The sequence below is a fragment of the Charadrius vociferus genome, unplaced genomic scaffold (assembly GCF_000708025.1).
Source record: "Charadrius vociferus isolate BGI_N301 unplaced genomic scaffold, ASM70802v2 scaffold214, whole genome shotgun sequence".
NCBI classification, from domain to species: Eukaryota; Metazoa; Chordata; class Aves; order Charadriiformes; family Charadriidae; genus Charadrius; species Charadrius vociferus.
Genome location: NW_009647955.1, coordinates 4,100,163 through 4,122,976, shown reverse-complemented (window position 1 = coordinate 4,122,976; position 22,814 = coordinate 4,100,163). Strand labels below are relative to the sequence as shown.

Sequence of the window (22,814 nt, the reverse complement as noted above, 5' to 3'; positions counted from 1 at the left end):
GGTTCTTACGCTCTTTTCCTAGAGCAGACCCAGAGACGAGACTTGATAAAATGCTCAGAGGGCGGCTTGAGCTGCAGGATTGATTAAAACCCCTGAACTTTACTTTTTCTTTATGAGGATGTGATTTGGGCTCTACTTTTGGAGCTGTCCTTGCCCTCCCCTCCCAGCAGAGCAGACTCCCAGAGAGAGTCGTCTGTTGGTGAAGCCCAGGAACCAGACCTGGATCCCATCCCTTGGGGAAGGTCGTGGGCCAGCTCTTCTCTCTTCCTAAGCAAATTCAGGAACTTTCGAAGTCTGGAGACAAGCAGCCGGCTACAGCCTGCCAGGGCAGGACACAGAGGGTAAGAGTGGAGGGGCTTTGGGATGCACCGTGGTGGGGTGCATGGGAGCAGCTTAGGCACAGGACCCTCCCTGCTGGGCAGGGCAGGGCCGACCTGGGCTGTCCCACTCATGGGGCAGTCCTGACGGGGCGTCGCTGGTCCTGCAGTGCCTGTACAGATGTGTCCCAGATGTGGAGCTGGGAGCACAAGTGTACCGATGACGAGCAGCAGATGGAGCTGGTGCTCCGTGATGTGGTGCTGCGTGGCTTTTTGGCCTGGAGTGGAGAGCAGCAGGGACGAGGAAGTTGGCCGGGAAGCAGCCATGAGCTTGGAGGGAAGTACCCGTGCCGGAGGAAGGACTTGCCGCACGCCGGCACCCAGCCAGGACCTGGCCTTCCTGCCCGTGCCTTGTCCGCCGCGCCCCAGCTTGAGGAGGTTCTGCTGGGCTTTTAACAGGGCTTTGACGCTCGCAGTTGGAGAGAGCGTGTCCTGTCCCATGGGTTGCAGGGTGATCTCTCCAGCCTCTCCTGCTTCCCGGCGAGCGGGAAGTGCCCAGAAGCGAGCCTGGGCATGTCTCAGCAGCCGATACTGTGCTTACAAAAAGCCCCGACTTGCCCTGTTTCCTGCAACTCTGGGCTGCGTGCTCTGACTCCCTGTGCTGATTCATATCACTTATTTATTCCGTTCCCCTCCGAGAATAAAATTAACTGCACGCTCTGCTCGTTGCTCTTCCTGGTTGCTTGTTTAGATCAGCCCCACTGAGGATGCTGCCAAACGCTGACTCCTCTGCGGGCCTGGTGCTGTGTGAAAACGTGCTGGGGTGAATGTAACTGAGCTGCCGTGACCCCGCGCTTACAAGAAAGTCACAGAGATACCCAACATGAGGAGGAGGGAAAGTGAAGGAGAAAGAAAACGTGGCTTGTTTTTTTCCTAGTGGATCAATTGAAAGGGTCTTTTCTCAGCGTAGGATGTGTGTTTATAAAACTGTGCTTGCACAGGAAACCCCTAGAACTTACATTTCTTAATGTCCTCAGCAAGTGTGGTCAGATTTAGCTACGGGGATTTACTGAAAGCTGCTACACAAATAAATAATGAAGTACAAAATTAGCAGCAGATCAACAAGCTGTGCTAAAGTCAGCAGTGGAGAGAGGAGAAGCCCTCGCAGTCCTGGAGAGGCAGGCCAGCCTGTGGCTGCGGAAGGAAGATTCAGCTGCTCAGGAGTTTGCTTTGCAGAAATGCCTAACCAAAGGGTGGGCAAAAGACACAAATTTTCCTGTTTCCTTTGGCAGGGGAGGGAAGGCGGATGATGCTGTGTCTGGAGTTTCAGGAGTATTTTTCCCATGTTTTTTGTCCACTGGTACTTGGCACACTGCTCATTTCAGAGGTGGCTGGAATCGGTTTGACTTTTTTTTTCCCCCCTGCTCAGCTGTTTCCTATGTGCTGCACAGACCTCAGCCTGTCATTGCTGGATGCAGAAGGGCGGTTACAGGTGCAGTATTTCTCCTCCATGCTTCTTCAGTCTGGCTAGACCCCAAAGCTGCCCCTACCGAGCTGGGCTGGGAGCAGAGCATCGCGCATCCCGGTGGTGGTGGTGCTCATGGTGCTCAGCTTCATGCGCAGGCCATCAGTGCCTTTGCACCTGGAGAGTAGTGGTGTTTTGCTGTATTTGGTTTCCTGGGATCACTGCCGGCAGCAGCCCTTGGCGCTGTTGATCTGCTCCCTGCAGCCGTGCCGCTCTCCCACCTGTCCCTGCAACACTGCCGGCGCTAACCACGATGGCAAAGCTGCTGGTGCAGCTTGGCAGGGCTGGGGTGAGATGCTGCCGTAATGTTACCTGTAACAGAGTTTCCTCCCCTGCGGTGTCTTGGGGAATATGCTGTGCTATCCAGAGCCAGGTGTGGCTGCTGATGAGCTCTCCCAATGCACTTTCCTGGTACATGTTGTTCTGTGTTTTTCCTGCCGTCCTCCTGCAGGCGCTTGGCCCCGAGCCCAGCAGCCGGGACGCCAGTAGTGTGGCCGCCCGGCCGAAGGACATGCTGGCCGCAGGGCCTGCACGAGGGCTCTCGTTCGGTGCCTAGCTGAAAGCAAGGGCCGGTGGCTGAGGGTGGGCGTTTGGGGCACCCTCCCCAGAAGGGAGGCAGTGGGGACTCTGCTGTGACTGTCCTCCAGCAGTACCCCACTGTGGGTTTGGCTGTTGTGCCCTGGGACAGGATGGGGCCATCACCTTGCCTTGTTCGGCATACTGTGGGTGCCACGAGTGGCTCCCCGCCTCCGGCGAGCTCTGCTCTGACACAAGACCAGTTTGATCTGGGTAACGTTTTCTGCAAGAAAGTGTGGGAGGAAGAAGCTCCAGACTGCTCACTGCCTCTGTCTCTGTGCCTGCTTCGCTGGGTGTCAAAGCAGCCCCTTGTGCATCTCAGAGAGAGGACGGTCATGGCACCAGCTCAGGCTCCAGAGCCACCTTTTCCTCTGAAGCAGTTGGCTTGGTTTAGGTTTTAAAAAAGCAAATGCTCTGTCTTGTATGTTTAGGTGTATCATGCAGGGCTCCTTGCTCTTAAGCAGATGAAATTTTAGTCGGAAAAAGGAGTGAACATAGAACTCTTGAATAGTTTGGTTTGGAAGGGACCTATGGAGATCCTGGGGATGAGTTCCCTGCCAAAGGCTTAAGGAAGTGTCTCTGTATCCCTCAAATAAGGGGTATAGGCTCCCCTTTTCAAAATTCACATACTGCTGCAAAATTGTGTCCTCACTGGCCTTCAGTTCCTGCTGGGCTCTTCCTGCTTTCCCTGGCCTGAAGAAGGTGGCATGACCTCGAGCCTCCAAACTCGAGTTCCTGCACTCCCCCTTATCCGCACCGGGGTCGTGTTCCTCATCTCTCTTAATTACCCTGAAAATCCCTCGTGTTATCTTGCATGATTCCGTGACCTGAGTCCTTCTGTGTGTGTAATGAGCATCAGGCTGCATGAAAGTTCCTGGTTGTCAGACTATGACCAAAATTAATTATAAGCTTCCAAAATTTCAGTACATTTGCAGTTGCTCCTGTTTCTGGCCCATAGCGAGGACCTGCACGGTGTGCCAGGGCCAGTGCTGGTGCGTGGGCTCCAGCAGGGCTGAGGAGTGCCGAGCGTTGCTGGCTGAGCGCGAGCAGAGCTCCAGCACAAGCGAGCTGAGATCCCTTGTCAGAGAAGATGCTCAGCTCTGCTGTAACTCTCAATGTTTGGATTTTTGTCAGCGTGCTGTGGCCCGTCCTCCCTTTCCCCCTCCAGCCCTGGTGGGACGTGCTGCAGAGCTTGCCTCCGTGCCGGGCTGAGGTTCAGGAAATCCGGGCTGCGTCCCTGGCCCTGTCGCAGCCTGCCTCTGCAGCAGGGAGCGAGTCTTGGTCCTCAGGGTAAGTGATGTGGTCTGGCTTGCCTCAAAACGGCAGGATGCCAGAGCCTGGAGCAAACCGTCACCTCTTCTGATGGACTCCATATGGGAGACCAGATATGTGGTTGCATTAGGCAGTGGGAACAGACCAGGGAAAAAAAAAAATCCAAAACCCCAAAACAACAAAAACCATTGAGCAGACTTGATTGTATGAATGGATCTGAGTCTCATGTTTATGAAATGGTTGTAAAAATCATTCCCTCTTTCCCCTGATGCCTTGGCTGCCTCTCACAGCAGGGGTGTGGGCAGGGGCCAGGGCAGCCGGGCCCCTTTGTGCAGCAGCAGTGCCACCGGCGCTATTTATGCTTTACCAACCTCCCCTCGGCCCCTGCCGGTGTGGGCTGAGCAGAGGCTGCCAGTGCTGGGACAGTCCCCAGAGGCAGCGGCTGAGTGGTGTTTCTGATGTCTCTCCTAGGTAGTAGTCCATGATGTGAATGAGCTGACGGAAAAGCTGTTTCCAATCGTCGAAGCCATGCAGAAACACTTCAGTGCGGGATCGGGGACCTACTACAGCGACGCGATCTTCTTCTTGTCAGTTGCAATGCATCGCATCATGCCCAAAGGTAAGCCTCCACTGAGCTGCGGCAGCAGCTTCCTCCAGGAACACAGGCTCTCTTCTGCAGGGAGATATTATTCAGTGCTATTTGAAATGCAAAGAAAGTTAATAAACTTTTGGGGTGGGCTCCTGGGGTTCTGCTCCTTCCTGCAGAGTGATGTACCATTCGGTCCAAGACTGCCCACATCCAGGTCTTCACTGGCGTGAGTGATGGGAGGTTATTCATGCTGCACAGCAGCTGGCCCTGCCCTTGTGCCCTGAGGTGGTAGGAGAGGCGAGACAGGAGCACATGTGCCTGTCCTGCGTGTGTTTACAGCCCTCTTCCCTGTGGGGTGTCAGCAGAAAGAGGTGCCGCATGCCTGTGGTGTGGCTGTGCGCTAGCAAGTGTCAGCAGAGAGCAGTTGTTGAGCCTTTCCTCTTGGCTTCAGTGAGCTCTTGGAAAGCTTTGCTGATTAGCAGCCACTGATCACTTAAGTTTCCTTATTGTGCCTTCACTCTGCTGTTATTGAGTGCGGGAACAACAATAAATCTGCAGGAAAACAGGGAAGCTGGCAGAATGGGCTTGGCTCAGTTGATGCCATGTTTTCCTTTCCCAGCTGCGCCCAGGTGCTTCTCCTGGGACCATAGTGCTCTCTAGCCTTGGACTGGTCGCACGAGGAGGGTGTTGTATCCCTGCGCCCCAGACACCTCCCCTGGAGCTCCTCCAGCCCTGCCTGTCCTTTCCTGGCGCTGGTCCCTGGGCTCTCCCTGCCAGCTGCCCCACTGGCCTGACGCACCGGTGAGGGCAGCATCCTCTCCTGGGCCAGCCACTGGCTGTGTGCCCTCCCTGTGACATGGCAGGCTGTGGGTGGCAGGGAGCCCCGGGACCCATTCCCACACGTGTGTGTTGCTGAAATAACCATTCCCATGGCTAGCACCACCGGCACTGGCAGCTTCCTCGGCATCGGGAACCTCTGCCCAGCCATAATATTCCCTGCAGATTTCCTGCAATGGATCCCAGGTGCGGTCTGGCCCTTGCTGGGACATGAGTGGTTGTGACTCCCCTGTGCCCGTCCTGAGCCCTGTCCCAGTTTGGCTTTGCCCAGTAGCTTCTGCCTCTGCACTGATTCATGAGGCTTCCTCTGGAAGGCCCCCCTGTCTGGGGGGCACAGCTATCCCATGCCAGCTCATTAAGCGGTTGGGCAGTGGTGTTTAATTTGTGCAAGCAGGCGTTAGGGAAGAGCAGGCAGGGAGGTAGCCTGTTGCATCCTCCCTGGGGGCTTTGGGGTAAGGCAGCCCCGAGGGTCCCATCCAACCCCAGCTCTGTGGTCTCTAGAGAATGTGCTGTACTTTGGTCTCCGTTAGACTTGGGTAATTTTTTTTTTGTGTCTGGTGATGTCTGCATTGCAAGTGCTTTGAACTACACTGAATACAAATGACGGTATTAACGCTAGCTAATTCACTCCTCCCGATTCCCTACCCTGTCTTTACTGTGTGCTAAAGATATCCATGTCGTGCTGCCTGCCAGCAAGAAGCTGCTCAGTCTGAAATGCCTTTTCTCAGTTTGTCAACCCATGAGTTGTCTCATCTCTTGGAAAGCTTGTTTGCTCTCCCTCAGCCTGACGGGGCTTTCAATGGTCTGTTCAGGGCACAGGATGTTTAAAGAGGCATTTTTACAGTTTCATGAGCTTAGTTTTTGTTTCAGAAGCTGCCAGTAAAGCTGATTTATACTTCCCTTGCAGGGGAGGCCAGATTTACTGTGCTGGGTGCCTGGTGATTTATGGGGCTGGCGGGGCTCCTTCCCTGCTTCCCGATGCACAGCCAGCACCGGACAGGAGGCAGCAGGGAAGGCTGCAGCTCTGCAGCCCGCTTGCAGGCTTGTGGGTGGTGTGGAAATGGCAGTGGGCTCCTGCCAGTTTCCTGGCTCTGACAAACCAGCCTCTACTGGCGTGAAGAATCTACTTTGCCAAGGTAAAAGACCTAAACCTTCCTTTTCAGGCACTATTAGCATTTTTCCTCGTGCATTTCTGTGCCATTTCACCTGCTGTGAATGCTGCGTCTTTTTGTGCACCTTTGCAGGCACATCTGGCTCCATAGTGTTGGCACCATTTTTTTTTGTGGAAGCCAGATTTCATTGGAAGCCTCAGCATTCTTCAGCAGAAATGAAGGCTCTGATCTGAATATTAAACTCTCTTGTGTGTTTGTTCGTTTTTGTGTTAATCAGTCTATAGGGTTTTTTCAATAGCTAGCAACCTTTGCATTGAAGTTGCCTGGCTTAAGTTTCCCAAATTTATCATTTTTTGAAGGGAGGCATTTCCGTAGTATCATGACAGTGATTTGTATGTAGCCTTGGGGTAGTGACGGGGCACTGACTTTGCAGACTGATGGCACTTAAAACTGAACACTGGGGTTGTTTGTTGTTTTTTATTTTAAAATACTTTTGTGGAACATGTGCTGGCTGCGTGCATATTGCACTGAGAATAAATGGGTTTTGCCACTCAGCTGCTCTGTCTTTCATTGCTGCTTGGGATACTTGCCCAAAAAACTTCACATCTAAAACCTGCAGCTGCCAAGTTATAATATAACAGCTTCTCAGCTGGTGTAAATCACGGAACTCTCTTGCCTTAAATGTCTTACATCAGCGGAGTTAATCTGATTTAAACCAGCTGGGGACTTGGTATGCAGCGTGCAGAAGTGCAGACTGCATAACTCTTGTCTGTGCTTGAGGCTCATAAATCCTGTTTTAATGCAGTGTGGCCAGGCCCGAGGAGCTGGCTGAGAGCTTGATGCATCGCAATGGTTTTTCCAAGGGAGAAGTGATGGGAAAGTTACATAGAGAGAGGACAACCAGGGTTCAGGACGAGCAGGAACTGCCAGGATGAGGATGATGCCAGCATGAAATAGTCTTGGGACTTGCAGAGCAGTGCCAGGGGGAGGAAGGACGACAAGAACTTGGACCTTTCTACTTTCCTTTTCAGTATGCCTGTCCAGAGGTGGCCTCTCACTTCCCAGCTGGGTTCCATCCCTCTAATTACTTGTCATTTTAGTTGTGTAACTTAAGAGGACCCAGCAAGGTTTTTGTCACCCTCCTTAGGGATTCATGAAGGAGTAGTGTCTGGGCAGGTCTGCCTGGCAGCCAAGATCACGGGACAGGCTCCTGGTGCTGCAGGTGAGGGGAGGAGGAGTTGGAGGGGCAGAGGGCCAACCTGGGGAAGCTGTGGGCTCCCCAGGGAATTCCTGGCCCCCATCCTTGGCCCAAGTCGGGTAGTTTTCAGGGAGAATTAGTTTAGCAACTGGGCGTCCCCAGGAGCTGGTGGGCTGAGGGAAAGTAGTCAGCATTCAGCAGCTTGGGCAGAGCTTTGAAAAATGCCGCTGGTGTTTGACTCCATTGGTTTTGCTGACCATGCTGCAGAGGGATCACCCTGTGGGAGAAGAGAAGGAGCGGAGAGAAAATGGGACAGGACAGAGAAGTAGCTTTGTGGCTTATCTCTGCCAACTTGGACAAAGGAGTGGAGTCCATTAGCTCAGGGGAGTCTCTGAAACCTGGCTGGAGGTACTGTGCCTTGTCTGGAGTGAGGGTATTTAGCAGAACTTGACAGAAGGTGATATTTGACAAATTGGAGGCAGCAGGGTTTCCTGGCCGGTACGAAGAGCTGGCAGTCTTCCTGGGGAGTAGCAGCATCTCTGAATGTGGTCTCCTCCTCCCCGCCTGGCAGCGTGTCAGGGAGTTCTTGGGGTTTCTCTGCCACAGACTGACCCAGCCTGGAGGCAGAATTGCTGAAGGGTGGGAGATGAGTGCAGTGTACAAAGGGCCCCCGGCCTCTCCCATGCATGAGGTTAGTCCTTGTGCAGCATCCTGTCTCTTCCAGGTGCTGGTGAAGCACTAAATCCCTAATCCTGGAACAGCTCTGGGTGGGCACAGAGGGGACTTTGCTCTCCCGAAGCTGGTGGGATGCAGCTGAGCAGAGCTGCGGCTGGGATGTCTGCCTGGAGAGGGGATGGCAGCGAGAATGGGCCCCTTAGCTGGTGCTAATGCGGCTCTGTGTCTTCACACGGGCGGGGAAGAGTGCAGAGCAGGATGGGGCATGACTGCAATGTTTAATTCCGCTAACGGGATCTCTTACAAGCATATATATAAAACCAGGCTTGGAGATCTCCAGGAAGGCAGCTCAACAGCATGGTTCCTGCTCGTTCCCAACCTCTCTTCTGCTTTGATACCTGCTGCATCCCAGAGAAGACCCATGTGCCTGCAGAAGGCTCTGAGAGCAGACAGCGAGAGCCATCAGAAGGTGTCTAGCTGACAGCCAGGGATAGAGGCAAAGGCTGTTCATCTCACCCTCAGCCCGTTTTAAATACTTTGAAAGCATGAGACCAAGAAGCGGAAGAGAGCCAGTTCCCTGTCTGGTTTATTCTGGTGTTAGGAATCCGGGTAAGAAAGTGGATGTGTTGGAAAATATTTGGGAGAAAATATTTGGTGAGGAAGTACTTGACCTAATTACCAATGTTGAAATTGGTGAGGTGAGGTACGACTAAACTATTAAGATCACTGGTTGCAGTGCTTACAAGAGGTGTGATGGATGAGAGAAGTAGGAGCTGTGTGGTACTCTACCAGAAGACGCACCTGGGGCCTTGCTGACTGACTCGGGAGCTTGGTCTGTGGGTTCATTTGATAAGGTTAGTCGTCAGAGGCTCATGAAGGAGCTAAGCATCAGTGGGAGAAGTGGGTGAGTTTCTGTGGGACTAAAGAAAGCTGAGGAGCTACAAGGAAGGAGGACAGACTGGGACTGATCATTATGTGTTGCTGAAATTTATGGCATATGAACATGGTCGGTTGGAAAAAACCTGGCAAAGGCTCAGAGAAGAGCAGTGGCTTCTGTACAGGACAAACCTGGCCGACAGGGACCCTCCGGTCTGCGAGAGGGCTGGCCGAGGGGGTTACAGTGTGGTCCACGAGCCATTCAAGGAAGGTATTTGTACAAGAACTGGGAGGCATCAAGTTGGTGAGAGGTGGATTTAAAACAGTGAGTCCAGTGATCTGTGGAGCTCCTTGCTGCAGGACGTTGTAGGTGCTGGGCTGCCTCATGGAAGGGGAAATCATTGCAAGCTGCTCTCTGATAGACACAAAGCCTCGGGATCTCCCCAAGCTGTAAGATGTGCAGGAGCATGTCGGAGGGGGACGCGGCTGTGTGTGGTGGGGGGAAGCATGGCTGGCTGTTGCAGGTGAGGAAGCGGTGCCGTGTCCGGGGAAGCATCTGCCCAGCAAGGAGCCATGCCATTGGCTTCATAATGGGTGTCCGAATTTAACATCTGTGACACACTGGGATCAAACGGGAGGTCTAGTGGTCTCCCTGGCCTCAGGCTCTGAATGGAGCGATTTCTCCAGCTCATTATCAACGGCTGTACTGATTGTTAAGCGTAGACCAGATTATAATGATGTTTGTCCAAGCTGCCTGTTAATGACCAAGCCGCTTGGGGTTTGGTGCTGCTTGCAGCAGGCTCCAGCTGCTGGCTCCGGCTTGGTCTCCCACGAAACTGATATCAGCCTTAGCCTGCTCCGGGAGTCCCGACCCGGAGACAGCAGCCTCTGTGAGCATCAGCTTACGGCTTTCCCACCGAGCGGAGCTGGAGGGAGGGCAAAGGCCAGGGAGGAGACGTGTCGGAGCAAGCGCTGAGCTGCGCTCTGCCTTCTCAGGGCACCTCGCCTGCGCCGAGGCCGGGCAGCCGGAGCACTGCTGCTGCTGGCTGTGGCGGAGGAGAGCCTGGGTGCCAGGGGAGCAGGTGAAGCAGAGGTATCAGGAAAATCGTCGGTTTGCTGGAATAGCACCTTGACAAGTAGCTGTCTTCTGCTAGTGCCCTTCTGTAAAAGCAGGCAGGCAGCATCCTGAAAACGTGATCTATTACATTGGGGGAAACGGGAATTTGTAGGGGGGTGTGTGTGAGGATTTGCCGCTGCAGCGTTCCAATCTGTAATGCAGTATTGCCCAGGTCAGGCTCTGTTTGCCCATGGGGTGCCAGCTGACTACACACGATGTTCCTCCTCGACAGCACCTGTGTGCAGTGAGTTACGGTGCATTAATCCTGTGTCATACCGTGAAAAAAGAAATGTGCATCGGAGGACTGTAAGGTGGAGCCCAACAGAGGGAGATAGGGGAGCAGCACCTCCTCTTCTTCCTCCTGCCACCTACAGAGCAATTCCTGGTGCACGGTGCAGATAACCACAAAATTCGGCAACTTACTTTGTAATAAATGAGCATTTTGAGAACGTGTCACTCCTGATCCTTTCCTGCTGGCTGAACGTTGCCACTGTCACTGAGCCCCACCACATTGGGGGTCCGCAGAGATGCAGGGGGATGGGAGAGTGCTGGGAGGAGAGCGCCTGTGTCCCAGATGCTCCAGGCCTGATCACGCATTACCAAAGTGGAGATGTAAAGAAGCACAGAAGATTGGGGTCTGCGGTGGAGTCGTGGGAGATGGCCCCAGAGCCACATGCTCCCAAGCCGCAGTTCCCACGGGATGCTGCAGTAGCTGAAGGGTTTATTTTCTGGCAAAAATGTTTCCATCTTTACAGGGGTGGAGGAAGCATTAATAGTTTCTGGTGTGCTCTCATAACCTCCCTCCCTGCTTCACGCTGCAGCCACGTGAAAAACAGCCAGATTCCTTCCCCAGCCTGTCTCTGGGCTGCGCTCACTCATGTCAGATCCTGCGAGGAGAAGAGGCTGGAGTGATGGATTTGTGAGCAATAGGGGGAGCGGTGCCAGCCATTGTTCCTTGCTGGGGCGAGCCTCTTGTGCTGTGGGAGCTGTTTTCATGGTGCTTTTTGGGAGGAGACAACAGCAGACCTCTAAATAAGCCCACCCCAGGTAAATGCTGGAGACTGTGGCCTTGTAGAGGGCTCCTCACCTGCCGAAACGGGAAACTGACCCCGTCCAGTTGCCTGCAGGGTGTTCCTCTCCTGGCAGGAGAGCCCGTCGACCTCAGCCCTGCTGCAGAGGAGCTGTGGGGAAAGGCTGTTGCCATGAGGGTGACGTGGATGCTGCTTGGCAAGTGCCTGGCAGCCCCCCGAGAGCCTTGGCATGGCAGAGGCCCCTTGCCTGCAGCACCGCTGCCGTTGGGGGCCAGTGCGACCCGCAGCCCCCGGGGGTGGTGTCGCTTCTCATCGTTTCCGCTGGCCGCCCCTCGCTGCGGTGCCACCATCGATTATTTTTGGATGTCCTAGATCTGTCAGGCCAGGGCAGGCGTGTGTGGCTGTTTCCCCCCTCCCCGCAGAGCAGTGGGGTCTCGGCGCCCGGTGCTGCGATGGGTGCTGCCCTCCTCCCTCCCCAGCCAGTCCTGCTCCCCTGTCCTCAAAGGGTGGAAGCTGCTGGGGGTCACCCAGCGTTGATGCTGGGGCTACTCTCCCCTACGGCCTTGCACCCCGCTCTGACGTAGCTTGTTAGAGCATAGCAGGAAGAAACAAGGACAAAATCTGCCTGCAGCCCTGCAGCCCCTTCCCCCACCATGTGCAGTTAATCAGGACGTAAGCTCATCTACCTTAATGCATTTATTTTCCTCTATCTCTTTTTGGTTTCCCTTTCTGTCTCACCCGCTCATTATTTCACAGCTTTCCATCCACACTGCTTTGTAATTTATGGCAACCTGGAATTAGACCTTATTTTGTCTGATTATAAGGTTTCCTGCTGCTCTTCCCCCAGCTCCAAAAAGTATCTTTGTGCTCCTCCCCCAGCAGCACCATATATTAAATACATAGCAAGCAGCACTTAACAGCTCCATCCTGCAAGCTGTCGCGTGCTCAGCAATGTCTCTGCCTTGGAGTCCGGTTAAGAGCCAAGGTGTTGAGCACCATTAAATATTAGTCCCTCAGACCTTGATGGATTATGAGGAGACACTTGGATGCACAGGAAAAATTAATTTCCTGGAACAAACCGCATCCATCTCCTGCCGTGTCTTCCCCATCCCTCTGGAGGTGGCTGCGGGGTGTGAAGCAGGGCGAGCAGAGCGATGCTGCCGTCAGCACCCGGGGCCATCACTGCTGCACCAGACCCCTGGGCTCACCCAGGTGCCTGCCCTGCGTGGGTGGTAGTGATGATTTGTCGTCTGTCTCTGGCAGGCAGCCTAATTTTTTTAATTAGCTGATAGGCTGGAATTTCTGTGCAGAAGCCGCTGCTCTGCTCCGCTGGGTGCCTAATTGGTGCCTCAGAAACCTGTGTCATGGTGTGGTTAGAGGCCAGGGCGCTTGGGCATGTCCCCCCTCGCCTCCTGCCCTCCCCTGGCATACTGTTTGCAGGGAGGGGAGGCTGCAAATGGGGAGGGGGGCTGCTGGGCTGCCCCGGGGTGTAGAGGGGACCCGTGGCTGCGTGGCAGAGGCAAGGACCTGTGTTTAAGTGGGCAGCTGGAAGGTCAGCTGTCTGCACCTTGGCAAGCCCCACTGGTGCAGGGTTTGTAGGATCGTCTTCCCTCGGGAGGGTGGACTCCAGAGGGGTACCGGGTCCTTGGGAGGGGGACTGCAGCCCCCCACAGTCACTGACGTGCTGGCAGCGAGCTCTGCAGAGGATGTCATGCTTGCGTGCCCCTGCCTGGGTTGCCTTCCTCTGGGTGAGGCTCTGCAGTGTTGTTGGGGTCAGCGGCACGGGCGGTGGTGATTAATCGTGGAAGCAGAGGGCGAGACTTTATCTGTGCAGAAAATAAGTCCTGGCAGGGGGAGCGCACAGCTGGAGAGGAAGCTGCTCACAGCCCTGCTGACAGCAGGAGGGAGAGCAGCCGGGGGCAGCCAGCAGCGCGGGGGGGCGAGCCAAATACAGGGAGCCTCTAATGAAGGGCAGGATGGAGAATCCAGTGTGTTTGTGTAAATAAACCAGGCATATCCACGCTGGGCTTGTCGTGGTGCTGGCATCGCCACCTGGCACCACAGCTGCACTTGCACTCCGCTCCCTGCTGCAGCTTAGGCTTTCGGGGGCGGCTGGCTGCTTCGGCTGGGCAGTGCCCGCTGGGTTGTGCGGGGACCCTCCAGTTACCTGCCCTGCGCCCACGCCTGGCCTTGGTGCTGGCCATGGGAGCGGTGTTTTTCTTGGCCCTGAGTCCCTCTGAGCCTGTGAGGGCGGAGGGTCCTGGTTTCGCAGCCGGCGCGGGCGGCTTTGCATGCGTTGCTGCTGGCAGGGATGCTGCCTGCTGGAGCTGGGGCTGCTGCCGCCCAGCTCCAGGAGGTTTATTGCCCAGGGCAGCGATCCGAAAGTTGCTGCTGGTCCTTTCCAGCTCCTGGTTTCCTTGGGATGCGCCCCTGTCGTGATGGAGACAGCTAAAAGAAAATCATGGATAGTTAGAGCCAAACTCAGAGTGATGGAGAGAGGTGGAAGGGAAGCTGTCCAGGCATGCCCGGCGTTTGCAGACCATCAGACCTGAGCACTCCAACCCTGCTGACCCCAACTCGGAGAGTCTGGGCCGCCCGGCCCTCTTCCTTCTGAGGCTTCAGATCAAATGGCAAAATGCACAGCCACTCCCTGGCCCTTCGTAAGCCCCCCGGCCGCAGCCCCGCAACACCCAGAACTGCAGCCAGCAGGGGACACTCCCGTCCCTTCACTGGGTGGTATCACCCGTGCTGGCTGCAGCCACTGCTGTCCCTGCAGAGGGTCTCTGAGCCACTCAGCATCTGGCAGCTGTCTGGCCCTACCCTTGTGAGGCCATTGCCCCCCACATGGTCTCCAGAAGGATGGAGAGGGCTTCTGCATCCTTGTGTTGCAGGACTCGCTGCTGCTGGCCCCATGGGGAAAGGCAAGGCGGCATGCCTGGGTTGCACAGCATGCGAGGCACAGTCAGCAGTCCCGGTGGTGTCCTCCTTGAGCTCACCTGTTCTGCTCTGCATGGGTGCAAGGCACCAGCCTCTGCCCCCAGAAATCGCTGCTGGGATGCAGAGGAGGGGCAGGGAGATTGGGGTGCTCCCATCTGATACATGTCAGAGAAGTCTCTTCTCGTTGGTGTGGTGCACCAGAGCGCTTAGGTCCTTAAAAGCAGGTTTGCTAAGACAGGTAGACACACTGGTGGAGAGGGTGTCGGGAACAGAGCCAAATCGCCACCGGCATTGGTGACAGGCGTCTGCCTCAGGAGTGTGTCTGAGGTTTGGGCACAGTGCAGCCTGGCAGGGTGGTGGCCTGTCCCCTCCTGCCATCCCACCGCTCCCTGCGGCGGCTCCATTGCCAGACCAGCCGCAGGCAGGATTTTACACCCTGAGGAGGGAGCTGAGCTCGTGCCAACACAAGTCCGTCGATGGTCTGCCCTTTGCATTGTGATGGCAGCTCTCCATTTCGCTATTTGTTCCTGGACACAAGTTATTGTTTTCACTCCTTTCCCCTCACTGCAGAGTGATAGTGGCTGCTGGTGGTGGTGTCCCTCTGCCCCAGGTCTGGCGGGGTTTGTATGGATGAAGAGGATTTGGAGCTGAGGCCAGCGCTTACACCTCAACCCTGTGCCTGCCCTCTGCACTCGGCTTTGCCAAGGTAGCAACCCTTGTTCAGAGAAAGTTGTTGGGATGAGTGTAAATGAGTTTGCCTGCAGAACAGCCTGTGCTGCCTGCAGAGGCCAGGCTGTGGGGCTGCAGGGTCTTGCTTTTCTGCCTTGTCTAAATATTAGAGCCCAATGCACAGTTGGTGAACCATCCTGGGGTTCCCACACCTGCGCCCAGGGGTGCCTGATATCCAGGAGGTTTGTAGCTCACGTAGGAGCCTCTCAAATTGCATGTCGTACTCCAGAGACTAGTTTTGGGCATCACTGTGACCTGTGGATGCCCTGACTGTGCATGGAGGGCGTCAGCGTTTTCTGTGCATGGGGAGTACATGCTGCTGCTGCCTGCCTCTGCCCTGGCTGCCTGCAGCACTGGAGAGGTAGCAACTCACTGGTGGCAAGGGCACCGGAGCAGGAAAAGGCAAATAGCCAAGAAGGAGATCTCCTTTGCTGCTGTTAGGTTTCCAGCTGGCTGCTGGTGTTCACAGAGCAGCCAAGGGAGTTGTGCCCACAGGTTTATGTGCTTGGCAGCTTCCCCCAGGCTCTGTGCAGGCTCCAGCGTTTGCGTCTCCTGTCATTCTGATGTGCCATCCATCCTCTTTCCTGTAGTTTTAAGTCCACTGTTTAAATCACTTGCAGGCCATCCCATCAACCCAGGCTAGAGGAAAGTAGTCCTAGCCTATGGGCAGGCTCAAGGCTGCCCATCTGTAGGCTGCAGGTCAAGAAGGGCTGGAGGGGTAAGAGCCGCTGCAGGGTTGCTTGCTGCACAGCTTCCCCAGAGCTCTGGCTGGGTCAGCCAAAGCAGCCCTGCTCCTCCCTGTGCCTCTTCGCTCCCGCTCACACTCTCACCTGACTCTTCTGAGAAGAGTCCCAGGCTCGCACCGCGTGTCAGTGGGGTGGTCCAGCTCACTGTATGCCTGCCTGCTCCTGTCTGGCTCTGTCCCCACGCTGCCATGGGGCAGGCCCTTGGGTTGGTGCCTTCTGGGAAGAGCCATCACACTTGCTGCAGAAGCTGCTTACTGCCAGAGCGGCTCCTGGGCACCGCTCAGAGCATCCAGACAACCCGCTGGGCCCCTTGGCATGTACCCGGGGTACCTGCCCGCATGCCGGGGTGGCTCTGCCAGGTCCCAGGCAGCAGGGCACAGGGAAGTGACCTCCGCCTGCCTGTGCCCCCTTACTGGGCTCAGGCTCTTGGGGGAAGGAGGGAGCAACCGCACAAGAGGGGTCTGCACCAGCATCTCTCTGGAGTCCTGCTCTGAGATAACCTTGATTCTCCCTCTCGTCAGCCACTGAGCCCTGGTGCAAGGCAGTTTGGGCACGGGTGCTGGCTTTCTCTCCTGTTTCCAGCATCCCAGACCCTGCTGCGGGATCACACATCCCTTAAAGCTGGTCTTTCTCCTCTGGACGTGGCTGGAGGGAGGGTTTGAGCCGAGCCCGGAGAGCAGCCTGCTGCAGCTGCTGGTACGAGGCTGCAGTAAAACATTACGAGTGTGAAACAGGTCCAGCCTGGGCTGTAAAGCTGTCACTGCTAATGGAGTTCATCTCCGCTTTGAGTGGCGTAGCTCCCCTTTACACACATGGCTGGAAGAGCCAGAGTTGAGTGAAGCAGAGGGTACATACAGTATGGCAAAGTTGGAAAACTCACTTGCTGAGCAAAATACTTTCAGCCTTTTCCCATATTTCCAGCTGGGCCCCTCCAAGCAGTTTGTGCCTAAGACAGCATGCAATTCCTCCACCCCTTTGTCCTGGCAGCCAGGACAAAGTGCTTGGTAAAAGGGCAAAAGAGCATGATACATCGTAAATATTACAGCCTGGCCCCTTGCCAGGCCTACGCAGAGAAATCGTCTTGGCCATTCATCTATCCGTGCAAGCTGCATCTGGCAAAGTGGCACTTAATGTCACCCATGCTCATTTTTGTCTCAGTGTTGTAGTTCAGGCTTGCTTTAAAAGAAGAAAAAAAAAAAAAAGAAAAGGAAAAGTGCTTTGTGCTCTCTGGGTCTAATTTGTTAGTGAGTTTTTCCTGGGGGGCTCCCCAGCACAGCGTGGGACCCGTGCAGGGTGCTGGTGCTGAGGCAGGCAGGGCTGGGATTAGAGCTTCCCCCAAGCTCAGCTTTCATTCTCCACTGTGATTAATTGCAGTTAACGCTCATCTGTAATTTTAGAGAACAATTGGATGACGTGCCTTGCGGTTGATTTAATTGAAACCTGATGAGGCGTCAGAAGGCTGCTGTGCATTGGGGTGAGCTGTGCTGGGATCCCCTGGGAACCCCATCCCCTCTCCCCATCCTCAGCAGTGCCTCAGGGGGCTCAGGCCCCCTCCTCCATTTCTCTTGGGCTGAGCTTCTGCTGTAGTTCCTGGGTCTCCTTGCCCTGGATCTGGGTTTCCTCACCCTGGAGTTTTGTCACCAGTGTGGATATTCTCAAGTGCAGTAGCATTAAGGATTTGGGGTTTTCCACCGCTGCAGTATGGACTGCTGGGGTGGCTTGGGGTCTTTGGGTTACACGTCTCCTTCCCCATTGCAGAAATCCTCTGCTCTGCCTCTGCTTGAGTTGTGCTAGCGATTTGAGGCAGTTAGGAAGGCTGAGGGAAATTGCTTTCAGGTCAAGACCTGCTTTAGCCTGTAGTGAATTACTACGCCTGGGTTTTAAATCTTTGCAAACAGAGGATTATGGTGGTGGTAAATACTAGGTAGGCCTGGGGATTGCCGTACTGCCGGCTGAAGGGAGTGTGGCCTTTCCCTTTAGCAAATAGAGAGTGATGGATGTTAAAAAAATAAATTGAGATACAGCCTGGGTTGTAGCTTAGATGCTATTTCTCCTTGATTTATATTTCTGCTTGGATGCTTCGCAGAGTAAGCAGTATATTTCTTGCTTAACCTTTCCTTCTTAAATGAGGACAGCGTGGTAGATACGACCAATGGCCGAGAGCCCCGGATTAGTGCAGGATCTGCAAAAAATTCAGAGCCGCTGTACAGCCCAGTGTCTGCTTGATACACAAACACCAAGTGATGAATGCATTTGAAATGTCAAAGCTGCATTCCTGTGCCAGAGGATAGCTGCCCGTGCCTGGCTGCTCTCAGCCTCCCTGGGTCTCTAGTCCTGATGGTGGCTTTGGGGGCTGAAAATGGAGCGACTGCCTCCTGCTCTCAGCAGAGCAGGGATAGCCAGCAGCCTGTCCCGACCATGGCGGGGTGAGGGGGTGAGGAACCACGGTGGTGTGAAGGCTGGAGCGTGGGCAGCGCTGCAGAAACGCCAGCCTGATGGGAAACCCTGCCTGTAGCCACAGAGGGTGCAGGCAGCAGAGGGTGAGGGCAGGCTGGGTTCATCCTCCTGCCCAGAACTTGCAGGCAGGAGGAAAGCTGAGGGCCTTATTTGCTGATTGCTGTGAAGGCGGTGGTGACACGTACATCTAGCCTGCCCAAAGCTGTAACGGCACCTGCATGTGGTGAGTGGGGCCCAAGCAGGTTGACACAGTCTTTATAAGCCAATTAGTGCTGAGTGCTAAGCAACCTGACCCATTTGCTCTTGGCTTTTATTATGTATAAACAGTGATGGCTCCACTCCACTCGCAGTCCCCAAGTAGGGCTGAGCTTGGCTGGCCAGAAGATGACCATGGCTGTGCATGGGGCTGGGGGAACCCATCTGATAGTCTGATCTCTCACAGCGTTTGCTGCATTCCACTTGGCCTGCTGCAATCCATACAACATCCCCAAATCCACCTGGGACAAGCCGTCTTGACGAGGCACATCTGCACCTTCTCCCAAGCAACATTGCCATCAGTTGGTCTTGTGTGCTGCAGAGGAGGCTATGACGAATGCAGACAAGGGCCTGACCCTGTTAACGAGCTCAGGTCTGGCCTTAATAATGATGTCCTCCAGCCTCTTCTCGCTCTTGACATTCCTACTGCAAGTGGAAGATGCTTGCATGTCTGCACAATCCTCTTTGTCTCTAACAGAGTACCACCAGCAATAATAAAGTTTTCCAAGCTGCTGCAGACCACCAGCAGGTCTGTGCAGGCAGGGGTCTGTCATCTCTGCCCTCAGGGAAGCCCCTGTCAGGGAGGCTTGCTGGCAGGTAAAGAGCTTGTGCGGGTGTTACTGAGGGTGTCAGGTAGCTGACTGAATTATTGGTGTTGTCCGTGATGGGAATTGCTCTCATACGTCGAGGCAGGGATGGATGCTCTGTGGGCTGGAGCTGGGGAGCGCCCGTGGAGTTGGTAGCTTTTCCCAGAAGTAGGTAGCAGAGGGTGAGCATTGGGTTTTGTGTGGCTGCTCCTGCCAGAAGCACTTCCAGAAAGAGAGGCTGGGTGAAAGCTACCTCTTGCTTTTGTCGGTTGTATGGAAAACAGGGCTTCTGGAAGGAAGGAGGGAGTGGATAGAAGCAGCAGGTCACCGTAAATAGTTTCTGAAGTAAATCATATCTGAAATACACACTGGTAAATGCTGTTGTGATGGTTGAAGGTTGGTAGCTTTATGTAGAGGTTGCAGCTGGATTGAGTTCGCCCTGAATTCGCTGAGTCTTGCCCGCTGGGCTGATTGCACCAAATCCTCATTGGGTGTAATTTGTCAAGTAGTCTTTGGTAATCACTGGTTACAATTTTGTCATATGTATCTGAATTTTCCCTCTTTGTGCTTTCAGAAATAACACAGATCATCCAGGTAGACTTGGACCTGAAGTACAAGACCAACATCCGAGACCTGTTTGATGAGTTTGACAACTTCCCAGATGGAGCAGTCATTGGGATTGCCAGGGAAATGCAGCCAGTGTACAGGTACAGCCCCCTCCCCGTGGGGAGCAGGGGGTGGGCAGTGGGTGGCTGGCGTGATTTCTCTTCAACTCAGGTTGCTCTTTGGAAGAAAATGAAGGGGGAAGCAGTCTTCCTGCTTTAATCCCTACAGGGGGGATTAAGTTAATCTGAAACTTCTAGGTTGTTATGAACCAAGCGTACAGTGTCACTGTGGTTTCCTTGTTCTCACGCACAGTCATAAGGCTTCCAGGGCCAAGTTCCTGGTCATCGGTGCCAAAATCCAAACCTAGATTATAGCATATCTGCTCGAGGTGTGTTTGCCCAGCCATGCTGTGATTGCATTCTGGAGCATCAGTTTGTATGTCAGGGGCTTAGAGGTTTTGGCTGTGAATAACGCAGAGAGTAGGGGTTGGGTTTGGGCAACAGTGAGGTTCTGTGTCCCTGGAGTGTCTGTGCATCTTCTGCTGAAGAAATATTCCTCCAGGGAAGACTGAGTGGGCAACTCTCTTGGTGGCCTGGGCTTGCAAACATCAGGATAGCCCCATGGTCACTTGCTCTTCAGACCCTTGGTCCACCAGCTGGTGCCAACTGTGGTGGTAGCTAGCAGTGAGAGCCACGCACTGAGGGGTGGCCCAGCTTTTCCCACTCATGGGCCACTAGCTTGAGGGACACGGGTATTTCCAGGCTGGTGGTTAAAGAAATTGTTATAGTTCAGCCTGCATTGTTCCAAGGATGAACCTCTGGTTTTGTTTTAATCCAGGGTGAATCAGATCATCAACTCAGGATGCCTTAGCGGCATCTCGGCTGAGCAGAATTTGAGACACTGAGATGGCTTGGCTGGATTTGCTAATCTTAATGTAAATGTTCTTGGAGATAGATAAAAAAGCTTAAGAGCTCTGTATGTCTTTTCCTTCCCTACTGGAAGCCTTAGTAGTGAGATTAATAACTGAACCTCCTAAGACATGTCCAGCAGCACTCTTGGGCAAAGGCTGAGCTGCAAAGATCTGGAGCAGCCGTTCCTGCTGCATGTGCATCTGGATTGGATGAGGGTGGAGACAGAAGTTCACCAGCGGGAGACTGATGGTTATTAATCATCACTGATCGTTTTCTAGAAGCCTAAGCCAGCTGAGAACATGCTCACGAGACCATTTCTGGTTGCTCAAACTGCAGAAATCAGCACTGTTCACAAGCTGAAAAAAGACATCTCTGTGCCCATGGCAGAAGTGTCACCTTCCCTCCCAGCTTGTGACTTTAGCAGGGAGAGCTAGGATCAGAGGAACGTGAATGCTGAGGTCTCATCTCCATAGGGCAGCATGGCACTTGGAGCATGGAGGGCTCCTGTATCCACTTTGGGTGTCCTGGTAGGATTTTAGTGCCTAGAATGGTAAATCCAGCCCCCGGGATCATATCCAATTGTTAGAACTTAAAGTGGGATGGAGGGAGCAGCGACAGCCGATTGTGGCCGCGGGGCTGTGTCAGACTGTCAGCCTCAGTCAGTGCTGCCCAGCAGGGCAGATCTCGTTTGTTAGTGGTGCAGCCTGTAATGGGATAAATTAAGTGTCTGTTTGCCTGCAATTAGTCCACGATGGAATCGCTCCGTGTTTCTGTCTCTGTGGGGATTCGTTTTGCATTATTTACACGCATAGCTAGGGAGTGGGGATGATATTCCGTTGACTGGATGTGGTTTGTGAGACTGGGCATGCCTGGAAGGGACCGAGTTAAGCTTTGGGGTGCTCCGCTGGAGGGAGAGGTCTCCGGCACGGCAGGGGACAAGGCACGGGACCGCACGGCTGAGCACTGAATATCTGACCTGAGCCGGCCGTGCTTTCCCCCCTCCTGCTGCCCGTGGTGGGGACAAACAAGCGAAGCAATAACAGCCCTCACAGGCTGCATTTTTGGGCTGAACTTTCTGTTGTTGCAGTTCTGACATTCTGGGTCACTTTGGGCTATGTTGTGCTTTTCTTCTTGTGCTGTTTTGATCTTCATGTGAAAACAAGTTCCTGATCCTTTTTGTCGCCAGATCACCCGGTGCGGCGCGAGCTGTGCAAACGCCAGCCTGCCCTCCCGCCGAGCCCTCCGCTCCGGGGGGCTCACACCTCGCTACTAAAAGGGTTTCCAGGCAAAAACACGAGGTGATGAAGCCTGAGTGTCTTTGTGTAAAAAAAAAAAAAAAAAAGCTTTGCTATTTTTATACTTCTAGCAAGATAAAAATGTGTTCTAGGTGTGAAATAAGAGGTGCCAGCTCCAGCCATGGGACTTGCCACGTGTGCAGGCTCGAAGCATCAGTTGGGAAAGTGATTATGGAGGTGGAGGAGGGTTACGGGCTGATGGTGGGGTCTCTCCATTGACACTCGTGTTTTCCTCCCCACTTCACGCAGCTCTCTACTGCACCGGCGCTGCCCGGGGTTATTTATCCCGGCATTGCTCCATTGTACTCAAGGCATTACCAGCAAAAGCAGCAAGGTGATGTGGTTGGAGTTGCAGCCGAAGGAGATGCTAGCATCCTGGTACCTGTTCCCACAGCAAACCAGGAGGTGTTTTCCAAGCAGGACATGGTGCCTGGGGCTGTGAACTGTGGCTGTGGCTCTGCAGCAGTGTGGGTGCACCCGTGCTAGCAGTTGTGTGGGTGTGAACCACAGCTGTGCCAGCGCACGTTCAACGCTGAGGCCTTAAAAGCAGAGTAGCCAGCATAGGGGGAAATGTCAGATAGCTTGTGGAGAGTCAGCAGAGCTTTCCCGAGCTTGCTTACGGAGCTGTGGACTGGCACCCTCAGGGCAGGGTAGACTGGTCTGGCTGGGAAAGGTTTGGGTGCCACCTTCCCACCTCCGCAGCAATGGGGAGGATGGATGGAGGTCAATCCACTTGGCTGTGTTGGATCCTTTTTACATACTTGGCCTGTCAGAGGAGGTAAATGGGTGCAGACTAGCATATTTTGTAGATGATGCACCGTTTTCTGGGAGGCAGTGCTGGTCCCAACAGCTGCCCGTTGGCTGTCTGGCTGTAGGTTGCACAGGGGCACGCGGGAAACGGAGGAGTAAGAGAACAGCAAATAGGAAACATCCCAGAGCCTGCTTGCACATCCTGAAGGTAGGGGGAAACCTCCAGACAGCAAAACAGGATGGCACGGGAGCGTTTCCACTTGTTTGACTCACGCTGAAACAATGCCCGGCTGCTGTTTGTCTTGGACAAATGCATTTCTCTGAGCAACAGGATCTCCTGGCCCTCCTGCAAGGCAAACGCTGGGGTTTAACTGTTGCGCAGCCAGGGTCTGGACTGTCCTTTGGGATGGCTCAGG

General features: G+C 54.3%; 1 protein-coding gene across 1 annotated transcript in view; it reads left to right on the top strand.

Annotated features, from left to right (window-relative positions):
• Positions 1–2,531: 2,531 nt before the first annotated feature.
• The window catches only part of XXYLT1 (xyloside xylosyltransferase 1), a 31,698-nt gene continuing 11,415 nt past the window's right edge, over positions 2,532–22,814 (top strand). The window contains exons 1-4 of the mRNA XM_009883432.1: positions 2,532–2,631; positions 3,377–3,498; positions 4,162–4,309; positions 19,411–19,543. Coding sequence (XP_009881734.1) covers positions 2,532–2,631; positions 3,377–3,498; positions 4,162–4,309; positions 19,411–19,543 — 503 coding nt within the window. The remainder of the gene's footprint in view (positions 2,632–3,376; positions 3,499–4,161; positions 4,310–19,410; positions 19,544–22,814) is intronic.